Source organism: Lepidochelys kempii, chromosome 1 (assembly GCF_965140265.1).
Source record: "Lepidochelys kempii isolate rLepKem1 chromosome 1, rLepKem1.hap2, whole genome shotgun sequence".
Lineage (NCBI taxonomy): Eukaryota > Metazoa > Chordata > Testudines > Cheloniidae > Lepidochelys > Lepidochelys kempii.
In genome coordinates, this window is record NC_133256.1 from 133,850,361 (window position 1) to 133,872,191 (window position 21,831).

General features: G+C 37.3%; 1 protein-coding gene across 8 annotated transcripts in view; it reads left to right on the top strand.

Moving 5' to 3' along the window:
- FRMPD4 (FERM and PDZ domain containing 4) overlaps window positions 1-21,831 on the top strand; it is a 447,791-nt gene that overhangs the window by 419,342 nt on the left and 6,618 nt on the right. For all 8 annotated transcript variants that reach the window (XM_073354864.1, XM_073354871.1, XM_073354914.1 and 5 more), the window contains 9 exons: window positions 2,298-2,402; window positions 4,348-4,455; window positions 7,143-7,274; window positions 9,429-9,548; window positions 10,194-10,330; window positions 11,289-11,415; window positions 15,541-15,630; window positions 16,457-16,639; window positions 21,313-21,451. In XM_073354864.1, coding sequence (XP_073210965.1) covers window positions 2,298-2,402; window positions 4,348-4,455; window positions 7,143-7,274; window positions 9,429-9,548; window positions 10,194-10,330; window positions 11,289-11,415; window positions 15,541-15,630; window positions 16,457-16,639; window positions 21,313-21,451 — 1,141 coding nt within the window. The remainder of the gene's footprint in view (window positions 1-2,297; window positions 2,403-4,347; window positions 4,456-7,142; window positions 7,275-9,428; window positions 9,549-10,193; window positions 10,331-11,288; window positions 11,416-15,540; window positions 15,631-16,456; window positions 16,640-21,312; window positions 21,452-21,831) is intronic.

Consider the following 21,831-nt stretch of genomic DNA (forward strand, 5'->3'; position numbering starts at 1 on the left):
GCCTTTCACTCCTAGTGCACCCAGTTTGTGTTTGGTCGTATCTGTAATTGCTGCAGTTATTGGCACCTAATGGCTATTCAGTAGTCTGTGTGAAATGAGTTTCTGATGTCAGTCTAGTTTCTAGAAGCCAGGCGTCTACATCACCAAAAATATTTTTTAATCAGTCTTAACAAAGGCCAAGGACTGGAAGGACATGGAGGCTGAACCAACTCCATGGTTGCTATTCCTGAGCAATGTTTGAAGAATAGTGACAGGGAGTGTTGAAATTATATATTACTGTGCTTTGTGGATAATGGAGTTTAATCCATTCATGCACTAAATTCTCTCTCTTACACACACACACACACCCCCCAACCAACCAACCATTGAAATAGCTAATGAAATAACTCTTCAATGACATGGGATGGGATTTTCAAATATGCTCACCATTGGCCTGCCTCAACTGTTGAATTCAGCAGATGAAATATGAGGCCCATTGAAGTCAATGGCACAACTCCTTTTGACTTCAATAGGGCCCGGATTTCACCCAGTGACCTCGGGAGTGGAGCGGAGGGAGAGGAGGGCAGAGTCAGACCGAAGCTGATTGCTTTTGAAAATCTCCCCTAGGAGCCCTAAGCATGTTACTGATCTCAAATTAACACATCTTTCCTACTGCTGCTAAAAGTGGAAACCTTTTCCTTTTGTTTGAGCAGAAGAAATTTGTTTAAAATAGGCCAAATCATCCAGTCATGGCTCAGCCAAAACTCCCGATATTCAATGAGAATTTTTCTTGATTAATGACTGAACATTTGGCCTTGTGTGAACTTGGTGGGGAGTGCAGTGGACAAAAGTACACTGGAGGATTCCTGAATTAGGGTCAGTGATGAATTATCTATAATTTTGTACCAGTTTCCAAAAGTGGGAGAATGAGGGAAATATCTCTGTTATTTCTTATAAACACCACGTGCAATTCAGTATATCTATGTTATATCCTGCCAAAGGAGGCTGTAAGGGAAAAACTAGAAAGAAATGAAATAATGGCAAAAGTAAGGTGCTATTTTAGAGAATGCCAAGGGTCCTTGGGGAAAGGAAGGTATTAATTGGGGAATACCCCTTGCTTCACTCCACCTAGGCTGGAAAAGTTTATTCTTCCCAGGCCAAACATAGGATCAAAGGAGATACTAATACCTTAAAGATGCTGGTTTAGGGAAGAAAGGGGGCTGCCCAGTGAGCAAACTGACAGAAATGCTAGGAGAGACAGAGAGGGAGACACAGGCAGCCTGCTGCAGTGAGAGAAGCTGCTTCTGACAATCCAGAAATGGAGATAACTGGGCTGAATCTAATTTACCAAAGTTCACAAGGAAAGACTAAGGTTTAAGTAAGGGGAAATAAACATAAAGGCCTTTATTGTTTACTCTGCATTCTGTGTACCTTTGGGTGAATAAATAATACTTTGGTTTGAAGAAGATTTTCTGAGTCACTTGAATCAGTCTCAGTCACAGGTTCCCAGAGGAAAAATTACTGGTGCCAAACACAGTTGGGCTTGTTGTATTAACACTGTTGGGAAACGGGGGGGCTGCTACCCAGAGATCCAGTCTAGGAGTGGTAGGACCACATGGTTCCATCCTAAAGAATAGTGCAGGTAGCAAAACCTATCCCCAGAGGGGGGTATGCTTAAGAGGGACTAAAAGGGGTCTAAAGCACAGCATGCTTTGGAACCATGACAGTGGTGACACGTGTCTTAGAGATGGAGTCTTGTTAGCTTCTGATGCGTCACTACCAAGTGTTCCATATAGAGTATGTGGAATAGAGGGCAAGTCTGCGTGTTCTTTATGGTGGTGCTGATCTATAAGTGGAAATAAAGTCATATAATGATGCTACAGGGATTGCAAAACTTTCAGAGACTGTGTGTGTGTGAACATTAAACAGTGCAAAAGTTTTCCATTTGGTGTTCGAATAAAAGGTCACTGACTGGTCACTGATCACGGCTCACTCATGCAAACAAGCATGGTTGACAGCAATCAATGAAAAAGCCCCATGAGAAGTTCCCAGTGACTGTGTGAGCACTTCATATTGGTCCAGTCTGGTCGCTGAATAAGGTGCAATCTTTCACTGCATGTGTCTGTATCTACTTAATTTTTCCATACCTCCAGGAATACTATGATTTTCTTTAATTATTCAATTAACAATGCACAGAGCATATTGTCATATACTTGGGGTACCTGACATATCAGAAAATGGAGAGTGTATGTCACAGAGGCAAGAAGGATAGGTTATGCTTTGAGAACTATATGAAATGTTTTATTTATTTCTTCCAGTCTCCTAAATCAGCATTTATCAGTGCTGCAAAAAAGGCAAGATTGAAGTCCAACCCGGTCAAAGTACGCTTCTCCGAAGAGGTCATTATCAATGGCCAGATTTCAGTGAGTACCTCAAGCCATTTTAACTTGAAGAAGGAACAAGACCATTTCAGCGAAAGGCACTCTATAAAGTTCTAAAGGGAGAAAAATGTACAGTAAGCACAACCTTGGTACTGTTGTAGAAAATATAGTAGAGGTTTTGGAGAGGAACATTCTAAAATATCTAAATAAATTAAAGCACATTAATTAGGCCCAGAGCACTACAAAATCTTCAGACTTTTGTAAATGTAAAATTTAAAATTCCAGGAGGACTACAGTTCATGTGGCTCATATCTTAATTTAGCATAGGATTTGTTTTTCTTCTGTAGAGTTGTTGGGTTTTTTGTTGTTGTTTTAAAGGAAATTTTGTAACTGGAAAACCTGTAAACTCCAGTGAAGCAGTATGTCAGGAAAACAGATTAACACTAACTTAACCTGAATTTTAAAGAGGTCTTTATCTACTTTAAGTTGTTCTCTCCCTAACCTGTCCCCAGGCAAAGTCAGGCCTCCTTCCAAAGGCACAGCTTTTTAAAGAAGAACTCCTGGCTTGCTTGCTTGTTTTATAAATTGCCAGAAGCTGGTGATCCATTTATGTCTTCCTCTGAGTTCTTTGTTTACATGGAGAAAACTCGTAATTTTCATGTTGTTAATCAGTAATTTCACTTTGAAAAACCAATAATCGCCTTCTGTTTTGTCCCCCATGAATGAATCAAATTTCCTTTTAACATTGCAATCCCCTTCCCAGACTGTCACAATAGAAACGAGCAATATACATTATTGTTTGTGAATGATAATATTTGTGCCAAAACCCCACATCCAAAAGCCCTAAAATATCGGTGAATAGAGCCCGGCAAAATGTTTCAGTTGAATAGTAAATTTGCCAAAAAGTGCAGTTTAAGGGCAACTGAAAATGATGGGGAAAGATTTTTAAGTTGAAACGGTTCATTTCCACATTTTCTAAATTAACCATTTTGACATTTGATTTTGAATCAACATTTTCTAAACAAAATGTCATTTTGAATTGACATTTTGAAATTAAATATTGTTTTGATTTGACTTGACTTTCATTTCAAAAATATTGTTTGAACATTTTTGAATGTTTTTTCAATCAACCCAAGTGAAATGTTTTCATTTCAGTGAGGAAGAAATTAAAAAAATTCAGTTCCAGTTTGAAATTAGCCATTTTTTTCTGAACCAAAAAATAATTAATTCACTCAATTCTAGTTCAGAATCCAGAGCTGTATTCATATCCTGCTGTTTGGCACCAGTCCTCACAGCTACACATTGCAGAAAAGAGTATTGACCAGTTCTATCCCTGATGCATCTTTAGGGATGTCCATGAAGGTACAGCAGGAATGAATTTGACCATATGAGTTTAATTTGACATCATGAGAGGTCAGCCTGTTATACAATGTAACTTTACAGTGATGTGATAAATAGTTCCCAAATAGGTATTTTCTAACTGCATCTGCATACATCACATGTTCTTGCAGAACATTATTGTAAAAAAACAAGCAATGGTGCAAAAGGACAGGTAAAAGGGTAAATTTCCAGGGTTTTTGTGCTGCATTCTTATCACTTAAAAACAAACAACTGAATCATTTCCACATGAAAATACAGATCTCTGCTGTAAATGAGGACAGAACTTTCATTATGGTAGTCATTTATTTGTAATCAGATTTACCAATTACAGATGGAAAAGCTAATGATAGCACCATAGTTGCAGCACTGTGGACATGCAGTCTAACAACTGGTGGGTCTGTCACATGCAGCTATTCTAGCTATATGGCACATCACTGGAGTCTCCTGCGGCGAGGCATTGCTAATTCTGCTTTGGGTTTGATCCAACATACCCATTTTCAGACTTATCAGCCTTCCCTGCTGTATGGTGTTCTTCCCTATAGAATACAATTTAGGTTCTTCTTGTTGCATGTGAAGTGTAATCTAATTCACTAATCTGTTTTAACAGGAAACTGTTAAGGACAATTCACTTCTCTTCATGCCAAATGTACTGAAGGTATATCTTGAAAATGGGCAAACCAAATCCTTCCGTTTCGACTGCAGTACTTCAATAAAGGTAGACTAATCTACCAAACCTCATAATGTACAGTGCCAACGATGCCATTAAAATATTCTTCAAAGCCTTTGTAATAGAAAAACAAAAACTCCAATAAGCTCAGAATTTGAGCCTGAGCCTGGATCATTGTATTGTTCATGGCTGACTTCATAGATGTGTGTAGTAAAGAAGTAATAAGATTCTGCCAATAAAAGCATAGTGTTGTGTCAGTGAAGCAAAAATAGGAGTGATAATTTTAATGTGACTGCAGCTTAATTAAATTTGCATGGACTTTGCTAAGGTCTGATATTCTGCCAAATGCCAGTTTGATTTGTCAGCAAAGTCAGAAGGTAAGAAGATTAAGATGTTGGTTGCTAACTGAATATCATCTAGCCTGTAGTCTAGTGAAATCAAGACAGGATAATGACAATAAATTGTTCATGTCAGTGTATTGTCTCCTTTTCTTCAACATATTTCATAGAGAGGCTAAATCCCAAGGTGAAGTTGTGACATACAGTTAATGCAAGTAGGGAGTAGAACCTGTTCTGTTCAGTTCTAGGTAGGTTCTTATACTGCACTCATCACCATAATATCTGAATACCTTCCAACAGTGCATTAAGAAACATGACTAACAGCTGTCATGTGTTTGTTCCCGCATGTGTGCAGTAGAGCGTTTTGTTTGGTTATGTCGTATACACACACACATTGCTTTGTGTTTGTGTTCGAGAAAGCAAGGTCAAAGAAATGCACTTTGCAGTTATAGTGGAAGGGGTGAGGTTTGTGATGGTCCTTAGTTCCTGTGGGAGTTCCTTCCACAGCCTAGGACCAGTGCCCAAGAAAGCTCTGTCAGGATGACTTCTCTCTGTGAAAGTCACACGTGAGTTTTCAAGGTACTATGGTGATGAGGATCATATAAGTAGATAAAGAGTGACTTGAGGGATTTCTTCTTTTCCACTTCAGCACTTGATGTTTTCTATCACAACGGTTTATTCAAAAGTTTCCCATTTTATTCTATCAACATGATTTTCATAGTGATTATTTCATGATGTTCAATCAGTTTGACCTCGGCTTTCTTCAGCTGCTGTGGTAAGGACAGATTTTTACTGAAATGAAGGCAGGGAAATTTTGATCAGTTGATTATAAGGTACTGGGAACTGGGAGAGAAGATTGGTTAGGAATTACTACAAGGTGCTATACAGATTAAAGAGAAAAATGTTGGCTGGTTTTAATAATTGGACACATGCACCTCCTAGCATATTCAGAAAAAGCAATTAGTAAACAGCACATGTCCGTGTCATATTACTTTTCTTTAGCAAACATCTTTCTTCAAATTACTGTTATATTGTTTGTGTTTGAGCACAAATTAGAAGTGTCAATAAGAGTAGATTGACTGGGTAGGCTTTAAATTCCCTCTGAGTCAACACAGTAATAATAGTAACTTACACTATTGTACTAGCTTGCAACTGATTAATTATGTGGTTTATTTTTTAAGGTTTATAGACTCCTGTCCAATCGCCAACACACACACTCACACCACTCTTGCACCAAGTTGTTACACTTCCATTAAAAATGATTAATTGATCTATTAATCTACCTAATCAACTTTTGGCCTAATTTCTGTTAAAGTACTTGGATTGTTATTCATCAGATGCTCTCTTTAGTAAATCCTATCCATCTGGACCCTAATGTATATCTAACAATCATTGGGATGGATGTAAATGCTTTAATATTTTCACCAGTACATCATGAATTTGCATTTCAATGTTGATTTTATTTTGTATTCCTCTCTGTCACTGCACTTACTAAAATAACAATAATTGCTGAATGACGTTAATGATCTCGATATGCTTTATAGATCAACATAGAAAGTAAAGTGATAATTAGGGATAGTTGAACAGGTTCGGGTGAAATAAAGATTGGATTTAGTCAATTTAATACTTAATTGTAATTTTAGAAACAATTACACTTGAAATGATCACCCTTATTTTAAGATTTATGTCACTGTGAAAGAGTTTTGCTATAATTCCCACCTGCCTCGCTTTTATAATGAAAACAAGAGCCCAACTTTGGAGGTGCTGCCTAGGAGACATGTCATTATTCTTGACTTTATTTTGATCATTTTTAAATATGTAAATATGCCTCTACAATGCAGGGGTGTTAATGTCTCTTAATAAGAGATTTCACTGCACATTTTTTAAAAAAACCTTCACTATAGGAACAAATCTATTCAGATTCATTGAAATCTGTGGGAATTGTGTCCAATCTCACCCTATGATTTTGTGGTTCCCGCTTTGAAATGCTGGAGAGGTTTATGTTCTATCTTTTGGAGGGAGATATTGTCTCTTTTTAGGGTGAATCTGAGGTGTGAACATAATTTACACATTCAATTGCCACAAAGACCATCCATCACAGTAATTTTATATACAACAAACATTTTTCATGCCCAGTTCTAAAAATCTGGTCCCGAAAGTCTGGAGTTTAACTCAGAGAAGCCTAAACTTAAAGGATCTTATTCTGCACTTGTTTCTATCTTGTATAATTGTTTACAGCTGTGCAAAGTGAGAGTAAAACACAACCATTCTGACTTGGAGTATTTAACTTCCACTTTATACTTGTGTAAATGTCTAGACAATCTGCAAGGCAATGGAAAATCAGGCCCCAAACCTTTCATGATTTTAATCACATTTTATAAATCCTCTCTTAATTAGGATGTCATCTTAACACTCCAAGAAAAGCTTTCCATCAAGTGTATTGAACACTTTTCATTGATGCTGGAGCAGAGGATTGAAGGAGCTGGAACCAAATTTCTCTTGCTCCATGAACAGGAGACTCTAGCTCAGGTTTGTGTAATAATACATGCAAGTAGATATGAATGATATTAGATAATCATTATGCTCAAATAAATTGGTTAGTCTCTAAGGTGCCACAAGTCCTGCTGTTCTTTTTGGGGATACAGACTAGCACAGCTGCTACTCTGAAACCTGTCATTAGATAATCTGTAAATTATCTGTTCCTCCAATTACTTACGTGAATTAATTCAGATGCACTGAACGAAACACTACCAGCAGCTACACATGATTATTGGTGATGATAGTATGACTCTCCCGGAGTGTCAGTTTGTCTATTACCTAGACATCATATTTTGATGCTTTGGTAGCTCATTACAAAAGGATATGAAACTTCGTAAGTTATTATATTTATAGCTAGAAAATATGCATCAAATCCTTTTTCATATCCTGTACAGAACTACTCATAAACGTCACTGAGCAGATAAAAAGTTCTATTGCAACAGGCCAGAGAACTTTATTCAGTTTATCGCGACGCATTGAAATGCCTTATGGTTTAGTCTTTTGCGTCCTGACTGGTTACCGAGATATTTCTGTATAAGTTGAAGCTGTCTTCCTTCTGATCATGTCTCACCTATTTTAGCAAAACTTTCTAAAAAAACGCTTAGGGGTCCTATGGAAAAACAGTTGCAACTCTCAAGGGCCCGTGTAGTTAAAGAGTGTATCGTAATGCATATGCACAAGGAGGCCTGTGCAACCTTAAATCTGGTATTTCCTAACTTTGGAGTGCTTGATTAGGCAACCTGAACGTTCTTTTAACATAATTTTGTGTGTGTAGTTCATCCAAAGAGTGTGGGATTTTCAAAAGCACTCAGTGCTGGCCTCACTCTGCTCCCTCTTTGAAGTCAATGGTAAAGCTTCCTTTGAAATCAATGGGAGCAGAGTTAGGCCAACACAGGGGGCTTAAGAAAATCCCATCCAGAGCTTTTATGTATACACACACATGCTACACCTAGGTATTTGGGAACAGAGATACAGAGAAAGTGCAGGACAAGCTAAAGGTTTGGAGGGTTTTTTTAAGCAAATTACAATATATTACAAAGATTGCTAGAGCAGGACGGTTATTCCTTAAAAGATTTTAATGCTCAGCAAAGCTTCTGTCAATCAATTAATGGAATAATATGATTATAAATTGTTAATATATAATGTTATATTTATAAATAATATAAAATGCTAACTTTCTATCCAGATTTGAATTGAATTTGAATAATTGGTAGAATTAAATGAACTGCATTTATTATGCATTATTCTATGGCTTTCTTCATTGGAGTTCCTACTTCAGTTTACCATCACACACTTGCGACTGACAATATTTTATTGTAGCAGAAGTGGAAAATGACCATTTCATCTGATTGTCCCACAACTTACTTGGTAGTTCGACTTTATACTACCATGTAAATATGCTCAGCCTGCTGTTACTTTTTTAATAAGTTTTATGTTGCCTGTCAAGCAAATAAGTTTATCTCTTGAAGTGGTGGATAACTCTATTGTTATCACGTAGTCTTTGGAGAAATCTCTTGGTCTAGAATCACATAGCTAAAAAAGTGCTTAATAGTGATTGGATCAAATCCCTTTTAAAAATAAGGTTTTTTTTCCCCCCCTGGAACCATCACCCATTGTTTTACTTTCTCAAAAAATTTTCAATAAGATTTTCTTGCAAATCCCTGTCAACAAATGTTCTGTATCTGAGAAAAAAACATACAAACAAAACCTGTTTAATCTATTACTTTGAGGGCTGCCAAGATCAAATACTTGGAAATCATACAGTGAAAGTCTCTTAAAGTGAAGTCACTTTTTTCATGGAACAACTTCACTGTCAGTGGAGAATAACTGTAGCCAACAGTTCAATTTGCACATTTCACTGGAAGAATCTGCTTCCACTGTTTTTGCATTTAGATGTGTTTCATGTCCTGATAACTCTTCAGCTGCTCCTGGTCCCACAAACATACAAATTTAAAGACGGACAAAGTTCAATTTTCATTTTGCCAAACCTAATGAGGAGCTTGATCCAATGCCCATTGTTAAGTCAATAGAAGTCTCTCTATTGACTTAGGTGGGCTGTGGATCAGGTTTAAGGTGTCTAAAACTAAGAATAGCATTCAAAATCCAGTGTTTCAAAGTGCTAATAAGATGATTGCACTCTTCTAGGTGACCCAGAGACCAAGCTCCCATAAGATGAGATGTTTGTTCAGAATCAGCTTTGTCCCAAAGGATCCCATTGACCTTTTAAGAAGAGATCCAGTTGCTTTTGAATATCTATATGTACAGGTAAGTGAAAACATAACCAATCTTAGCATAAGCTAAAAAAAAGTGTAGATGGCAACTTTGAATGTACTTTCTCGTTTGTGCGTTCACAGATAAAAATGGGATGGTTCTGATTTTTAAATATATTGGTTATGTGTCCTAAACCCACCACATTCAGAGAGATGCGCAGGTGTTTATTTTCCAGCAAAATCCCTAGCCCCTCCAAGTCCTCACAAAAATACTTCTTATATGCTAATGCTATGGCATCCTTCCAAAGAGTGTTCAGCTCTAGGAGGCTTAAGGAAGTGAGCCGGCAGCACTTCTCACCAATTGTTTCTTGTCCTGTAATGTCATTCATGGAAAATCTCTTGGAGGGTAAGAAAGATGGTGCACACACAGCAGGGATGCAGGCAGAACATGGTTGTATCAAAATCCACATGCCATTTGCTCTTGGGCAGCTACCTGGATTCTTCTGAGGCATCCAGACTTTCATGAATACCCAGCACTTCTGAGAGACATAGCCTACTGTCAGTGTAATGCCACCTTTCAGTGTGGGGTTAATCCATAATGCATCCATCTTTAAAATCAATCCATAAAAGCTTGTTTATGCTTTGCTTTTTAAGTCAAAGATATTTGAACTTGATGCTCCCTCTCCTGGTTCTTTGGCAGAGCTGCAATGATGTGGTTCAGGAGAGGTTTGGACCTGAGCTGAAATATGATATTGCTCTGCGGCTGGCTGCATTACAAATGTACATTGCGACTGTGACCACCAGACAAACTCAGAAAATCTCCCTCAAATATATTGAGTAAGTATAGCATATAGAGCATTCCTCAAAAACAAAGGTTAGATAGTGTTTGTAGGTCTTTTGCATGTTAGTCAATTGGTCTGTCTGTCTGCATATCCTGATTTTAGGTTTGTGTGCTTTCAGTGCACTTTTAATTCTCATATTGCACTTGCCCATCTATTGACTAAACCATGCTTAGCAACATGGCCTCTACCTGAAACACCAGCTTTAAACCTCTCTTCCTCTGAGATTGCCACAGACCCCGGAGCGCTGAGCTGGGAGCCTCATGTGATCCCTATGGCTAATTTGGAAGCGATTCCGCTTCACTTTTGAGGGAGCAACATTTACAGCTCTCCCCGTCTGGAAGCACAACACAAGGACCCTGAGGGGGAGGTGCAGTTGCCAACTTTGAACTGATTAATCCTTGACTGTTGCATACCAACAGTGTCTCCAAATATACAGGTTGTGTACCACATGCTAAGCTAAATTGCCTTCTCAGTTACCGTAGTGCAACCTTTGGCCCAATGTGCTCATAGTTGGGTGTAATATGAAATATAGGTCTAAAAAACCCTAATAAAGAACAAATAAAACAGAGCAAGTAAACCCTTGCCATTGTGCCTTAACAAATGTTCCTTACAGAAAATGTAGAATTGTACCACAGTTTATGTGTATATTCCTGCATCTGTTCATAAGTTGGAGGTGAGGAACTAAAGATTAAAAATGAGAGGAATCTCTGAGTCTCTGAAAACAGCGTGGAAAATCCCTGGGATAGGAAGAGCCTCACACCGCAAATGTTAAAGCATCTTATTTGTCTATGAAACAGTATGTACTCTGAGTACAGAAAATAGCACAACTGGTGCCTTCACCAACTCTCCCTGTGCTTTCAGGCTTTCATTTACTCAGCATCACAGCCACCATCTAGTCCTAGATAAATAATCAACACAGGAATGTGAACTTAAAGATATGCCTTTTATTGCAGAAAAGAATGGGGATTAGAGACTTTTCTTCCATCTGCTGTGCTGCAAAGCATGAAAGAAAAGAACATAAAGAAAGCACTTTCACACCTTGTCAAAGCAAATCAAAACCTAGTTCCTCCGGGTAAAAAGGTATTTGCATCTTAATGGAAAATATATTTTAAAGACCAGAGAGGACTGCATGCACGGGAAATGTTTAAACTTAGTTCTTTGGAGAAATACCTAGCCAGTATATTTTCAAAGATGGTTAGACTGTATAACTTTCAGTGCCTATTACCACATTTCCAAGAACAATTGAAAATAATTAATTATACTCCAGCTAAACCATCTCCTCATTTTGAGAATGGTGGAAAATTGATGATTAACCACCAGGGTATGCCCAGGATTTCTAAAATTCATTTAGCAACTGTTGTTAATGGCAAACCTGTTAGAGAATTACGTTCTCTCTGCGTAATGCTCTAAGCTATGTTAACCTGTGAGCCTGGCACAGACATAAGACATTTTCATGGTACTACAGGATGATTTGCTCTGGTGCCGCAGGGTAAAGTGACCACAGTTGGCAAGATGTCACTTGATTAATTATCTCCCTTATTGTAACTGAATCTTCAGTGTTGTTATAATATGCCTAGTCTTGGTATTAAGCCTTTGCTTCAACCGGGAAAACTGTGAGGGAAAATGTCTATGGACATTTGTCTGTGGAAAACATCTATGCCATATATATGCAGCTTTAAGTGCTTTTAGATACAGAGACCCGCTGTGAATGGCAGAATACCAACAGCTTGATCCAAAACCTATTGAACTCAACAGAAAGACACCCATTAACTTCAGTGGGCTTCAGCTCAGGACCCAAGAGACGAACATAAATCTGTGTTTATTTTAGTACTGCTAAATGTTAGAGGTTAACTAATTGCCAAATTTTTAACTGAACAAACCAATGTGTACGCTTTACATAGCTGCAGCAAAAGCTGAAATGGTGTCAGCTGTATGTATTTTATCCTAATAGTTCAGGTATGTTTGAATCCATCCCTGCTGCTGGATTCCCAGCTGGCAATAGTGGCCCACAATAGCTTACACTATCTTCAGTTAGGACGGAGATTACAACGCTGCCTCCCTGATGCACTCCTTGTCAAAATTATCTATGCTTTTTGTTACCTTCAGATTGGGCTGCTATCATGTGCTCTGCTGAGGGCTGCTCTTGAAATGCATAGTACAGCCCCCTGCATGTTTAGCAGGACAGGCCAATGTGAAAACAACCCTGGTGCTCTGTAGTGGCTACCAGTCCACTCTGAGAGTAAATCCAGGAAGTGGTTATCGTCTATAAATTTGGTTTCCTTCAAAAGGAGGTTTTGTCTCCTTTTCACAGCCATTGTGTTCGACTTGACTACTCTAGCCATCTGTCCCCAGGGCTGAATGCCTACTGAAGGATAGGAGAAGGCTGACCACTATAGCCTAAATCCGGAGACTTTTAGGATGCAGTGCATGATAAATGTATTTATTCAAATTTTCATAATATGGGCATGTGGTACACCGGTGGGCAGGGTGGAGTGGTAAAATCATAGAAATATAGGGCTGGAAGAGACCTCAAGTAGTCATGACCCTGTAAACCTAGACCATCCTTGGCAGGTGTTTGTTCAACCTGTTTTTAAAAACCTCTAATTTTGGGGATTCCGTAGCTTCCTTTGGAAGTCTATTCGAGAACTTAACTACCCTTATGGTTAGAAAGCTTTTCCTAATATCTAACCTAAATCTCCCTTACTGCAGATTAAGCTCATTACTTCTTGTCCCACCTTCAGTGGACATGAAGAATAATTGATCGTTGTCCTCTTTGTAGTAGCCCTTAACATATTTGAAGACTTCTTATCAGGTCCTCCCTTAGTCTTCTTTTCTCAAGACTAATCATGCCCAGTTTTTTTAACCTTACATCATAGGTCAGATTTTCTAAACCCTTTTTTCATTTTTGTTGCTCTCCTCTGGACTCTCTGCAATCTGTCCACATCTTTCCTAAAGTGTGGGGCCCAGAAATGGACACAGTACTCCACCTGAAGCCTCACTAGTACTGAGTAGAGCAGGACAATTACCTCCCATGTCTTAGATACAACACTCCTGTGAATTCACCTTGCAATGATATAAGCCTTTTTTGAAGCTACCTCACATTGATTCATATTCAATTTGTGATCCACTACAACTGCCAGATCCTTTTCAGCAGTACTACTGCCCAGTCAATTATTTCCCATTTTGTAGTTGTGTGTTTGATTTTTCCTTCCCAAGTGAAGTACTTTGCACTTACCTTTATTGAATTTCATCTTGTTGAATTCAGACCAATTCTCCAATTTGTGAAGGTTGTTTTGAGTTCTAATCCTGCCCCCAAAAGTGCTTGCAACCCTCCCAGCTTGGTGTCATCTGCAATTTTTATAAGCATACTCTCCAATCCATTATCCAAATCATTCATGAAAATATTGAATAGTACCGGACTCAGGACTGACTCCTGCAGAACCCCGCTAGGTATGTCCCCCTAGTTTGACAGTGTACCATTGATAATTACTTGCAGAGTATGGTCTTTCAGCAAGTTGTCCACCTTATGCTAATTTAATGTAGACCACACTTCCTTAGTTTGCTTATAAGATTATCATGTGGGACTATGCCAAAGCCTTACTAAAATCAAGATATATCATAACTTGTTTCCTCAGATCCACTAGGCCAGTAACCCTGTCAAGGAAGAAAATTAGTTTGGTTAGATTTGTTTTGACAAATCCCTGCTGGTATTCCTTATAACCTTAATAATTTGTTCCAGTACCTTTCCAGGTATCCAAGTTAGGCTGACGGGTCTATAATTCTCTTATTCCTCTTTGTTCCCCTTTTTAAAGATAGGTTTGGCCTTCTCCAGTCTTCTGGGACCTCACTCATCCTCCAGGAGTTCTCAAATATAATTGCTGATGGTTCCAAGATTGCTTCACATAGTTCCTTAAGTACCCTAGGATGAATTTCATCAGGCCCTGCTATCTTGAATACATCTCACTTATCTAAATAGTCTTTAACCTGTTCTTTATTTTGGCTTGCATTCCTTCCTCCTATGTTGTTAATATTGTGTGGTCACCATTAATCTTTCGTGAAAACTGAAGCAAAATCAGCATTAAACACCTCTGTTTTCTTGATGTCATCAGTTATTAGCTCTCCTTCCCCACTAAGTAGAGGGCCTGCACTTTCCTTCATCTTTCTCTTGTTCCTAATGAATTTAAAGAACCTTGTCTTATGGCCTTTTAGGTCCCTTCCTAGGTATTTTGTGCCTTAGCCTTTCTGATTTTGTTCTGACATGCTTGTGCTATTCTTTTGTACTCCTCCTTAGCAATTTGTCCATGTGTCCACTTGTTGGAACTAAGATGGGCTTGATTTGCATGGAAAATATATTTTTTTAAACTGTGGATTTTGAGGTTTTTGCCTGAGCAAGGGCTGCAGATTTTGGACCTACATTATTTTTATGAACTGAAGAGATTTTTTTTGTCTAAAAATTATACTTTAGTTCTTAATTTTTAAATTGTTTGTTTTCACAAAAAATAAAACAACAAGCAAACACAACACTCCTGCCCCCCAAAACCTTCATTTAAACCTATTTGTAAATTATTCCTATTTTTCATGGAAATAAATTATGGCATGTTTGTATGTATCTCTATACTATTTTTCAGGTTCATCCTGTGTTATGGGTAGCAGAAAAGTGACTAAATTATTGTTGGTTTAAAAAAAACGTTTTAGAAGTAAGTTAGAAATAAAGTCCTATATATTGCAAGTATCTAGCAAAATGTGTCATGTATAGCTGTTCTTAGCAATTTTTTAAACATTTTGTTCTTTTTAAATTCACATTGGTAAACCAAATTTTAATGAACTGCTACTGATGGTGATTATGAATAGAAACTCCAGTCTACCCTTGAAATCCCTCAATGAACAGATGTTTAATCGGAGTAGTCTAACATTTTCCTTTTACTGAAAAAGTTCCAATGTACTTGCAGTGCCCTGATGCAACCCATACATGAGTCTTGAGTACATCTGATCAAAATAAATAAGAATTTAATTCCAAGATCTGAAATCCTGTTCCTTCATCAGGAAGTCAAATATATAATGGTTTATCGCCAGGCTGATGAGTTCATCACAGTCCAGTCTCCTTAGGCTGTGTAATCATGTTTTAATTCTTCCATTTCCATATGTGTTGATTTCCCCCATTGCATCTTAGTCCTGTAATAACATCAGAGGTTTCTTTCTCCTCAGCTGTCTGCTCTGCAAGCCAAGGTGCATTATCTCAAGTTCCTCAGCGATCTGCGATTATACGGGGGGCGTGTGTTCAAGGCAACATTAGTGGTAACTTTTTCCTTTATTTTCTTGATAATTTTCTCCAACTAATTTGCATCTGCCTGACTCACACATTTGCTTTAAGGAAGTTCAAGTCCAAATCAAACATTCTAAAATAACAAACATACTATATTGGATCAAACCACATAAGCACTTTTATTTCATTCTTCTTGAAAATGTCTTCCTTTGTATTCTGATTGGCAGCTTCGAGGTAGCATTCATTTGGTGGATGATGCTATGGGTATAATTATAAAATACTAAAGTTGTTGAATAAAAAATTATTCTTTTAAGAAATATACTCTACATCCACCCATGAAAACCTCAATGCAGTCAGTTTTTAACAAAAACAAATTGTGACATGATAACTTTTATTTTATGCATTTTGCTATAAATCTAGTACAGTCATGTACCTGTTGTTGTTTTTGTGTTTTGGGGTTTTGTTTGGTTTTGCCTCTTACTGAAGAACTTACTAACTCATGGCAAAGAAATATTGTGCAAATGAAAAGGAGTACTTTTGGCACCTTAAAGACTAACCAATTTATTTGAGCATAAGCTTTCGTGAGCTACAGCTCACTTCATGGGATGTGAGCTGTAGCTCACGAAAGCTTATGCTCAAATAAATTGGTTAGTCTCTAAGGTGCCACAAGTACTCCTTTTCTTTTTGCGAATACAGACTAACACGGCTGTTACTCTGAAACCTGTGCAAATGAAGTCTCATAAAAATGAAACAGGGTAGCAGTGCTGTTTTTGTTTCATCTTATTTTATTTTTGTTATGCAAAACCTGTCAGGTTTCTTACTCTTTTTAATTTTTATTTTCTTCTTTTTATGTTACAGCAAGGAGAAAAGCGTTCAGAAGTGACTTTGTTAGTAGGGCCACGCTATGGTATCAGCCACGTGATCAACACCAAAACGAACTTGGTGGCCCTGCTAGCAGACTTTAGCCACGTTAACAGGATTGAGATGTTTACAGAAGATGAGAGCACCGTTAGAGTTGAGCTCCATGTCTTAGATGTAAAAGTAAGTTGACTGTTGATTTGTATCAATTTAGTATCTTAAAATAGCATGATTTTCATTTTCCCTCTCTATTGGAATAGTTGATAAAGTTGTGCATGATTTTGTTCTAAATGTTTTCATGCTACCAATATTATCAACGTGTATTTTAGAATTGTTTTAGCCAAATGGCATATGGCTGATTACTTAGGAACATAGGAATTTCTATATCACATCAGACCAATGAGCTATCTAGTCCAGTATTCTGTTCCAGATGCTTCAGAGGAAGGTACAAGAAACCCCATGGTAGACAGCTCTGGAACAACCTGCCTAGAAGGGAAATTTCTTCCCAATCCCGTAACTCTTCTGAATTCTTTTTATTCCATCTAATGTAATTGTGTGGGCTCTCGTTCTTCAAATAAATGTCTGATCCTCTTTTGAATCCTACTGAGCAATTTGCCTCAGTGGAAATGAGTGGAATTTTGCAAATTACATCCTCTCAGTGCAGTTTATAGGATTGTGAAGCTTTATGATGGAAGCTTTCATAGAGTTTCTATAGAATTGTATAGAGGATAAATAGACCTTAAAGTGGGAAATATCAGAGTATGCAAAAGTTCAATACTTTTAAGCCAAGGATGCTCCCAATTTTCCTCTTTCTTACAAAGGTATGTGGCAAAACTTACGCCAAGTTTTTACCACGATCTTACACCATATTTACCAAGCTCTTCTTTCAAACACTTAGCTTTTATTGACAAGTATCAATTGACAATATATTTAAGTTGATAATATTGCTGCAACTTGATCTGGATGAACAAGAAAACATTACTGGCTGGTGAGCACCTTCTATTCTTTAGCTCCCTGGACAATAATAATATCAGAAGATCCCAGAGTGCTTTATAGATATTAATGTCACAGCACCCCTTTGGGGTAATTATCCAGGTGCAGAAACTGAGACAGAAATTAAATGACTAATTTTGTTCACACAGAAGTTTTGTAACAAAGCCAGGAATCTCCTAGTTCTATGATGTAATCAAAAGATCATTCTTCCTCTGTGTTTAAGACCAGGTACTTTGAAGGAGTAAGGAGATGGGAATCTAAGAAGGCTAAAATACTTTATAATGCTAATTAGAGCTGTTGATTAATCTCAGTTAACTCATGCGATTAACTCAAAAAAATTAATTGCGATTAATCACAGTTTTAATCACACTGTTAAACAATAGAATCCCAATTGAAATTTAGTCAATATTTCGGATATTTTTCTACATATTTATATATATTGTATTCTGTGTTGTAATGGAAATCAAAGTGTATATTATTTTTCATTACAAATAGTTGCACTGTAAAAATGATAAACAAAAGAAATAGTATTTTTCAATTCACCTCATACAAGTACTGTAGTGCAATCTTTTTGTCATGAAAGTGTAACTTACAAATGTAGATTTTTTTTGTTATACAACTGCACTCAAAAACAAAACAATGTAAAAATTCAGAGCCTACAAGTCCACTCAGTCCTACTTCTTGTTCAGCCAATCGCTAAGAGAAATAAGTTTGTTTACCTTTACAGGAGATAATGCTGCCATCTTCTTATTTACAATGCCACCAGAAAGTGAGAACGGGCATTTGCATGGCACTTTTGTAGCTGGCGTTGCAATGAAGCTAAACATTCATATGCCCCTTCATGCTTTGGCCACCATTCCGGAGGACATGCTTCCATGCTGATGACGCTCGTTAAAAAAAAAAGTGTTAATTAAATTTGTGACTGAACTCCTTGGGGGAGAATTGTATGTCCCCTGCTCTGTTTCACCCGCATTCTGCCATATATTTAATGTTATAGCAGTCTCAGATGATGACCCAGCACATGTTGTTCATTTTAAGAACACTTTCACTGCAGATTTGACAAAACGCAAAGAAGGTACCAATGTGAGATTTCTAAAGATAGCAACAACACTCGACCCAAGGTTTAAGAATCTGAAGTGCCTTCCAAAATCTGAGAGGGACGAGGTGTGGAGCATGCTTTCAGAAGTCTTAAAAGAGCAACACTCTGATGTGGAAACTACAGAACCTGAACCACCAAAAAAGAAAATCAATCTTCTGCTGGTGGTATCTGACTCAGATGATGAAAATGAACATGCATGGGTTCACACTGCTTTGGATTGTTATTGAGCAGAACCCGTCATCAGCATGTCCCCTCAAATGGTTGAAGCATGAAGGGACATATGAATCTTTAGGGCATTTGGCATGTAAATATCTTGTGATGCTGGCTACAAAAGTGCCATGAGAACTCCTGTTCTCACTTTCAGGTGACATTGTAAACAAGAAGCAGGCAACATTATCTCCTGCAAATGTAAACAACCTTGTTTCTCTGAGCGATTGGCTGTTCAAGAAGTAGAATTGAGTGGACTGGCAGGCTCTAAAATTTTACATTGTTTATTTTTGAATGCAGTTTTTTTGTACATAACTCTACATTTGTAAGTTCAATTTCCATGATAAAGAGATTGCACTACAATTCAATTCACTTGTATTAGGTGAATTGAAAAATACTATTTCTTTTGTTTTTTTACAGTGCAAATACTTGTAATCAAAAATAAATGTAAAGTGAGTATTCTACACTTTGTATTCTGTGTTGTAATTGAAATCAATATATTGAAAATGTAGAAAACATCCAAAAATGTTTAAATCAATGGTATTCTATTATTCTTTAACCATGCAATTAATTGCGCGATTAATCGCAATTAATTTTTTTAATCTCTTGACAGCCATAATACTAATAGCTAAGCAACACAGACCATAAAGCAGGGAAGTAATCTGTAGTGACCTGCCAGTTCAGTGAGGGAAGAGAAATATAAATGGTAGGTATCAAGAATGACAAGGAAAGTGAGTAGCACAAGATTTATATGGGCTAATTAGCAAGAGGGTCAAAATACTTATTCTGCTTCCTGTCAAAAGGAGAAACTTACCAAAAGTAGTGTTACGATGGCACATGAATAATGATATGGAAATTTTGCATCTGATTATCAATAACTGAAAAATAATGTGAAACAGAAGTTTCACTACCACAGTGGGTAGGCCTAGGAAGTGGTTGATGTTGGCCGGGAACTAGGCATGGCCATAGCAACTGGGAAATACTTTAAGTACAAAGTAAAGCTGCTCGAACCCTTGACAGAAATCCAGAATGAGGGCAGCACTAACACCATGTGCCTTCCCCTTGTGATGAATTCTTCCATGGGATGCAAGTGGAGGGAGTGGGTCTAGCTGAGTAAGGAAGGGGTAATTTACATCTGCCTGTAGCAGCACTAGTGAATGTGGCCTAAGTGTCCATTCCCGAATCGGTAAAAGGGAATGATAATATCTCGCAGGGTTACTGTGAAGCTTATTTAATGCCTGTAAAGTACTTTAAGATCCTTGGTTGAAAAGTTCTATATAAGTGTAAACAGCTTGAGTCTTTCTTTTACTGTTAATTTTCCTTTTCAGTATTCTCTCTACCACATGTTATTTCCGAAAAGTCATCAATAAAAGTTTAGTTGCTTCTAGGTTACAAAAAGGGTGAACAGCAGGTCACAGTAATACTCCTGACATTTAAAATCTCTCTGGAAATCATCTACTTTTATTGATCTTCTCAGAAAATTCAGCATCAAGAAAGCATTTCAAACATATCTCTCTATACATGCACACCTGCTCCTTCTCAACACTAACATAACCAGAATTGATTCACTCATCTTTGGGTAATAATTTGTATTAATTTTATGCCCAAAGTTGACTGCTTTGTGGCAAGCATGTGTCCTTATACCAAAGTTCCTATACTTCTGAACAAAATCTCAAATTGCCCAGAAGAAAAATGATTAATAATAATAATCATCATAATTAATAATAATTGCCTGGATTTTTCCACTGGGTCTGAAACTGCACCTGTAAAGTACTATGTGAATAAGAGTGTCATGGAATTTTATCAACACCATGTGTATTGGCTTAAGATTCTACGCTACGAATTTCTTTTAAAAAAAACATATACCTTGTTTTGTGCTTTGTCTTAGCTATGATCACAGAACCTTGTTTTGATCAAGAAGGCAAATACACAGCATCCTTCAAGACCAATTGTCTATTAGTTTTCAGGAGGGTCCAATAAAATCTTCCCATAAATGTGGATACTGCTATAATGTGGCACTTCAGGACTTTCAGTGAGCTCTAGCAATGATCCCATGAGTCATTACAGTGCAGCAAGGTGCTGGGCTGTATATCCACACCCTGGCTTGCCAGGCAGTAACTTGCCATGTAGATAAAACCCTAGGGTACACCAGTGAGAAAGGTGAAATATTTAGTTCTAAAATTTTATGAACAACATTAACTTTTGAATAAGTTCTAGATGTTAAGCATCTTAGAATTCATTTATTATTAATAATTCTATAGAGAGCAATACAAATATTAGTTAAGCATCAAGTGAATTTAAAATGTTCAGTTACACATTTTCCTTGCTTCAGCTCTCATCTCTCCAAACATTTTGTACCCTAAATATTGTTTTCAATCAGACCTTTCAGAGCTGAGGAAAACGAATTTACTTTTTGATTTTCCAATGTAGCATTTGTGAAATAATTTCTATAATTTACATTTTATAAATATACTAATTTTTAATAAGTCATGTTTGAGAAAGTAAATTGATTAAGAATGAATAGCCTTTAACCAAGACTTGGTTGTTTCCTTCATAGCCGATTACTTTGATAATGGAATCATCAGATGCAATGAACCTTGCCTGTTTAACAGCGGGATACTATCGACTACTGGTTGATTCAAGGCGCTCAATATTTAACATGGCCAACAAGAAAAATGCAGGATACCGAGAAACAGGTATTTATTGCATAATGCATTAACAGAAGTCACCTGTACAAAACAAGGCCTTGATCCTGCCATTGGACCCACGCGGACAAAACTCCATTGATGTCAGCAGTGGTTTGTGCAGGTACAGGGGTATGCCCATTCAGAACCGGTTGCTAGTCTGGGGCCTAGAGTTGTATTATATAAATTCAGCTTTATAGTATTTTAATATTCACCCATTGTTCGTATTAATGGTAACATAAAATGTTTAATGTATTCCTCCTCGTGCCATAGTGAAACAAATAAAAGATCATTTGTTTGTATACAGGTTATAACATTTTATATAACTAGAATCTTCACGCAAAAATGTGAGGTGCTGGGGTTTTTTTCGATTATCATATCAACCAGTCCTG